Raw genomic sequence first — 6598 nt, forward strand, 5'->3', positions numbered from 1 at the left:
CACACACACACACAATAAATAAATAAATAAATTAATTAATTAATTTAAAAAAAAAGCAGCCTTGAGTTCAGATCTTTAAAAAAATAAAATAAAATAACAGTATGAGGGCCGGCCAGATAGCTCAGCAGATTAAAGCACCTGCATAGGCAAGCACTAAGGGACCAGGGTTCCATCCCCATGCCGTGCAGTTCCCGCTCCCAGGGCCTGCTGAGACAGCGAATGAGACTGGGCGTGGTGGCGCACGCCTGTAATCCCAGCACTTGGGAGGCTGCAAACAGGAATCACTATGAGCCGGATCGTTGTAGTGAGACTCTATAGACCCTGTACTAAATACATTTTAAAAAGCCAAAAAAATAAATAACAAAAGTATAAATTTGTTTTGTTTTGTTTGAGACAAAGTCTTGCTATGTAGCCCAGGCAGGCCTTGAACTTGTGTGGCAATCCTGCTACCTCAGCCTCCCAAGCGCTGGGATGACAGGCATGTGTGGAAGGGCTGGAATCTGGCCTCATGCGTGTTAGCTGAGCACTCACCACTGAGCTACACCTCCATGTGACAATTTTTTTTTTTTTTTTTAATGTATTTAGTACAGGGTCTACAGAGTCTCATTACGTAGATCCGACTCCTAGTGAGTCTCCTGTTTTTAGCCTCCCAAGTGCTGGGATTACAGGCGTGCACCACCATACCCAGTCTCAGTCGACTCAGCGTGCCCTGGGTGCAGAGCTGGCATGGCACACTGGGGATCAAACCTCAGCCACTGTGCTCTGCCTAAGCAGGCGCTTTAATCCACTGAGCTATCTGGCTGGCCTAACAATTCTTTTTTTTTTTTATAATGTATTTGGTACAGGGTCTCACTAATGCAGCTCAGACTCCTAGTGATCCTCCTATTTTTAGTCTCCCCAGTGCTGGGATTATAGGCGTGCGTCACCATGCCTGGTCTCAGTGGCTAGCTCAGGGCACCAGGGGCTGGGGCCAAGGCTGGGCCAGCATGGCATTTGGTTTCAAGAGATTGAACCCCGGTCCAGAGCTTGCCTAAGCAGGCGCTTAGTCTGCTGAGCTATTTCACCAGCCCCCACAGGACAAATTTTTAATAAGTCATGTGACTTTTAAAAGGTTGACACTACATTATCGTCTTACTAAGAAAGCACTGCTTAAAGCTGGGCTCTGGTGCTGGTTACCATGCTGAAGGCGTTGGGCTCCACTGGCCCCCTGCCCTGACAGAAAAGCTGGTTTAAAAAATCCTATCTGGGGCTGGTGAGATGGCTCGGTGGTCTAAAGCACCTACTTAGAACAAGCTAAGCTAAGCAAAAGCACAGCGACCGCGGTTCAATCCCCAGCACCACATGCCAGCCAGCCCTGCCCCCTGGTGGTCTGAGCTGGCCACACACACACACACACACACACACACACACACACTAAATACATAAATAAATAAATAAATAAATAAATTAAAAAAAAATCCTATCTGACTGGGTGTATGGTGGCACACAGCTGTAATCCAAGTACTCCTGAGGCAGAAGCAGGAGCGTCACCACAAGTTCAAGGCCAGCCTGAAATACAGAGCCAGATCCTTTCTATGCAAGAAACAAGTCCTATCCACTAGACAAGGGGCCCAGATCCATGATCCCAGGATTCAGGTGGCTTAGGCAGGAGGATCACCATGAGTTCTGCCTGAGTGACAGAGTGAGACTGTGTTTTCTTGTTTTGTTTTTTGGCGGAACCGGGAATTGAACTCAGGCCCTTGTGCTTGCCAGGGAAGCACTTATTCCACTGAGCCATCTCTCTGGCCCCTGAGACTGTGTTTTAAAAACAATAGTTGGGTGTGGAGGGCACACCTGTTGGCCCAGCACTCAGGACTGAGGCAGCAAGATTGTTGTAAGTTTGAAAACAGCCTGGGCTACAAAATGAGCTTAAAGGCCAAGCTGAACTCAAGACCCTTTCTCAAAAGGAGAAAGAAATAAATAGCAAGAAAGCAAGAAAGAAAGAGCAAGAAAGAAGAACATCCTATCTGCTCCCATCTCGGACACGAGAAGGCCCTGCTGCAGCCCTCGCCATGTGCTACTGGGTGGCTGGGCTCAGCACAGGTGCTCCGGAGGGGCAGCCCATCACAAGACTGTGACCACCTTTCTTGCAGGTGCAACAGCATGGGTGTGTGAGCCTGACCCCAAGTCACGCACCTGGGCTGTCCCAGCTTTCCCTGGGTCCAAGCCTGGAGCTGTGGCCGCCTGCTCTGTCTTCCTGAGTGATGCCAAGTGCCAATCATTCTCGATGCTGCCCAGCTCAATGGACTGCCCGTCAATCTTCACTTCATACGTGAGATCTGGCCTCAGGATCAGAGTGTAGAGGTGTGTGAAACCATCGACCTGCATGGCAGAGGGGAGGGGAGAGGTGCATGGTGAAACCCTCACCAGGTCCATGTGGTCTATACATACAGGATCCTCATGGAAAAACAGGAAGAGAAGCTGGGCACAGTGGCATGTGGCTGCAATCCCAGCACTTGGGAGGCCAAGGCAGGAGGGTCTGCTGCAAGTCTGAGGCCAGTGGAGGCTATGTAGTGAGACCCTGTTTCACACACACACAAAAACCCAAACAAAACCAAGAGCAACAGGTGACCTCCCTTCTGAGCACAGTCTTTTCTCAGCACTGGCGGGAGCTGACCAGGGTGCAGAGCAGGCAGGCAGGAGCCTCTGCCAGGCCTGGGGCAGCTAGGGCCTGGGATAAGAAGGCGCTCAACAGAGCCTAACCCCCAACCCCCAGCCCAGACTGCTGAACAGGACGCCGACAGGACCAGCAAAAGCTTCCTGTCCTTGGGGAGTGGAGGTGGGCCAGCTCTGGGAGCGGTGGCCGGTGCTTCTCCTGGGCCCTCTGCTGCTGCTGTCACAGTTCCCTGTAGGGGCACCCTGCCTTTGGCCCTTCAAGCTGGCATGACTGAGCGTGCTTTCCTAACTCCTGCCTTTCTCTATACCTCCCTCTCCCTCTTCTTTTTTCTTCTTTGTTTTGTTTTTTGAGGCAAGTCTTGCTATGTAGCCCAGGATGGCCACAAACTGACAGTGATCCTCCTGCTTCTGCCTCCCAAGAGTTCTGGGATGACTGGCATGCGCCACCACTCCTGGCTGTTGGTTTTTTTTTTTCAACTTGCAATGCTGGGGGCTGAACCTGAGGCTTTCATACTGATCTGAATCCCTGACCCTTCTATTACTTTTTATTCTGATAGGGGGTCTCCCTAAGTCACTAAGTTGCCCAGGCTGGGATTGAACTTGCTATTCTCCTGCCTCAGCCTCCCCATCTGGAGTGTGTCCAGCTTGTTCTTTCTTCTTTTACACTTTGGGCTTCATCTTCCCAGGTTGTTGACACTGCCAGGACCCCATCAGTGGCCTCCTGGGTGGGGACGGCCTCTCCCACATGTGGGCAGGTGCTGCCAACCCCTGTGCCTGCTGTCCCAGCCACAGGCCTGAGCTTCAGACTTAGTTTCCATAACTTCTGCCAGGACGCCTGTGGGGACGTCACATTAGCTGCTCCAAACTAGCCGGAGTCTGCTGAGCCCTTCCAGCCCGGGGTCCCCTCACAATGCTCAGTGACCTTACACAGCCACCCTCTGCGTCCCTGGCCTCACGTGAGGCCCAAGTGACTCCCCTGCTGCCTTCTGCCTTCTTGCTGCAGTGCTGAGCAGAGACCCTGTGGCCCACGCGCTAGGGTGGCGCACACAGCAGAGGATACCCGCCCTGCCAGCTCGGCCTTCAGGCCCCACCTCCCGCTGCTCCAGCCAAGACTGCTGTGTTAGTTGTTTGGAGCCAGGGTCTCGCTATGCAGTGTAGGCTGGCCTTAAATTCTCCACTCTCTAGCCTCAGCCTCTCAGGTGCTGGAATGACAGGCGTGTGCCACTGTGCCCACCCAGACAGCTTTTGCTAACAGGCAGGTGTGATCCTATCCCATGAAACTTTCCCAGTCGGCTGCCACCTGCAGGTAACCTGACCTGTCCCCTCAAGTCCCACAGCCTGTGGAGGTGCCCCAGGCTGGCATAGTCGCCAGCTTGCTGACCTCCAGGACTCTATGCCAGCTCAGCCCTGCCTCTCCTTCCCAGCCCTGCAGCTGCACAGACAAGCTGAGTGCCAGGAGAGAGGAGCAGAGCATGTGGTCGCTGTCCTCCCTGGGGGCATCAGGCGCCCTGCAGCATGCAAAGGGGGACCTGCTGATTGTTTTTTTTTTAAATTTTATTTATTTATGTGTGTGTGTGTGTGTGTGTGTGTGTGTGTGTGTGTGTGTGGCCAGCTCAGCCCAGCAGGGGGCGGGGCTGGCTGGCATGTGGTGCTGGGGGATTGAACCGTGGTCCCTGTGCCCTGTGCTTTCGCTTAGCTTGTTCTAAGTAGGTGCTTTAGACCACTGAGCCATCTCACCAGCCCCGGACCTGCTGATTGTAAATGTTGCTCTGTTCCAGGTACAATGGCACACCCTGTAATCCTCCCACCCTGTTGCAAGTTCAAGGCCAGCCTGGGTTACAAAGTGAGCTCAAGGCCAGCCTGAGCTGCACAGTGAAACCCCATCTTAAAACAATGGCAATGGCTGGGCATGGTGGCCTACAATCCCAGCGCGGGCAGGCTAAGCGCAGGAGGATCACTGTGAGTTCAAGACCAGTCTGAGATACAAAGTGAGCTCAAGGCCAGCCTGAACTAAGGAACGAGACCCTGTCTCAAAAAGACAAAATATGGGGCCCGCGAGATAGCTCAGTGGTCTAAAGCGCCTGCTTACGCAAGTGCGCAGGGACTGCAGTTCCATCCCTGGCACCACATGCCTTGTCAGCCCTGCCCCCAGGGCAGGCTGAGCCAGCCACCAAAAAGACAAGACCAAACACACCCCATCTGAGCTGAGAGCAGTTACCTTACACTTGATGAATTTTTTGTTTGCGTGATACTCGTTCTTGAATTGTAAAATAACATGAACTTTCATGAGATCGAATCCACAGATGTCAGGTCCTGCAAAGAATATGGTGTTGTCAGTGTCCTTCCCTGCCCACGGCCACTAGGCATGGGGACAAATTTTTTTTTTTTTTTTTGCGGAACCAGGGATTGAACTCAGGCCCCTGCGCTTTCCAGGCAAGCGCTTATTGCACTGACCTGTCTCCCCGGCCCCAGGGACAGATCTCCTAACCCGTGGTGCTGACCAGAGACACAGCTCTGCTTGCTTCTCTGGCCCCCACGTGTGCCCCACATTAAGAGGGGGCACAGTGCCTGTAATCCCAGCGCTTGGGAGGCTGTACACAGACGAATCACTACGAGTCTGATCTAGTAGTGAGACCCTGAGTGCCCTGTAGACCCTGCCCTAAAATAAAAAGAGGGGGCAGGCCTGCCATCACCAGTGTCCCCGAGGCCTGGCTCTCAGTCCTGCAGGTATCCTCCGCTGGCCCAGGCATGCCCCAGACGGCTCCACTGCTAGAGGAGAGCAGAGGGCGCCTGCAGGCCTCAGCACTGGGTGGCAGGGCAGCACCTGCTGCCAGGCAGCACAACACATATGCATGTTGTAGTCTAAATTCTGTTCAGAACTCGGGAGTTGACCTAGGGCCTATGCAGTCAGCTACATTCTCAGCCCATTTCCCTTTTTAAATCTCAGACAGGATCTCGCCAAGGAACTAAGGCTCAAACCTGGCCACCCTCCTGCCTCAGCCTCCCAAAGTGCTGGGATGCCAGGCATGCATGCACCAGCATATCCAGCCAGACATCGTGTCCTGAATGATAAACTTAGATCACAGGCACAAGGCAGATTATGATTAGAATAAGATTCTGATGGTACCATCTGGAGTCCATGCAAAGGCTAAAGGCTGTGTGTGTGTGTTGCAGTATATGGATGGAGCCCAGGGCCCCATGGATCCTCGCAAGTGCTCTCTGGGGGGGGGGGGGGGGGGCTGATGCTGGAAGTTAATCATGAGTGGAGTTCGCAGCCCGCCCAAGAGCACGGGAGCTTCTGGAAGCCTGTGAACAAGCTGCTGCTGCTGGGTAGAGGTTGAAACAGACACCAACCTCTGGAGGGAATAAATAAATGGATAGATAAATAAATTCTTGGGCAGTTCTTCTCAGCTCAGGAGAGAAAAGAACTCCCAGATACTACCTACCTTTTCCTCATTCCTATCACCGGTTTTTCCCCAGGGCCACTGAGAGATCAAAAAAGTCTCACATTTGGCACCTGAACAAAGACACCTGGCAGGAAAAGTGGGCAGTGGGCTCGCTTCTCAAGTGCATGCAACAGGGGAGAGAAGTGATTAGAGCCAGTACCCTGCACGAGCATACATCGGTGTTCGCACATCAGGTGTACAGCTTGAGGATATGGGTTTGCTAGGGCCAAAAAGCATACGGGCTCTGGAGAAGCCAAAGAGAGAACTGCCAGTAGTTGGATTTCTGGTACTTAAAAATGGGGCAGGGGGTGCTGGAGAGATGGCTCAGTGGTCTAAAGCACCTACTTAGAACAAGCTTGGCAAAGCATCAGGGACCGCGGTTCAATTCCCCAGCACCACATGCCAGTCAGCCCCCCCCCCTGGTGGGCTGAGCTGGCCACACACACACACCACACTCTCTCTCTCTCTCTCTCTCTCTCTCTCTCTCTCTCTCAAAT

The 6598-nt window shown here is 52.9% G+C and overlaps 1 protein-coding gene across 1 annotated transcript in view; it reads right to left on the bottom strand.

Moving 5' to 3' along the window:
• Calr3 (calreticulin 3) overlaps positions 1 to 6598 on the bottom strand; it is a 21404-nt gene that overhangs the window by 3227 nt on the left and 11579 nt on the right. Inside the window, exons 4-5 of the mRNA XM_004647375.2 lie at positions 4874 to 4968; positions 2176 to 2361 (exon numbers count right to left, since the gene is read on the bottom strand). Coding sequence (XP_004647432.1) covers positions 2176 to 2361; positions 4874 to 4968 — 281 coding nt within the window. The remainder of the gene's footprint in view (positions 1 to 2175; positions 2362 to 4873; positions 4969 to 6598) is intronic.

This window comes from Octodon degus, unplaced genomic scaffold, assembly GCF_000260255.1.
Source record: "Octodon degus isolate 3935 unplaced genomic scaffold, OctDeg1.0 scaffold00304, whole genome shotgun sequence".
NCBI lineage: Eukaryota > Metazoa > Chordata > Mammalia > Rodentia > Octodontidae > Octodon > Octodon degus.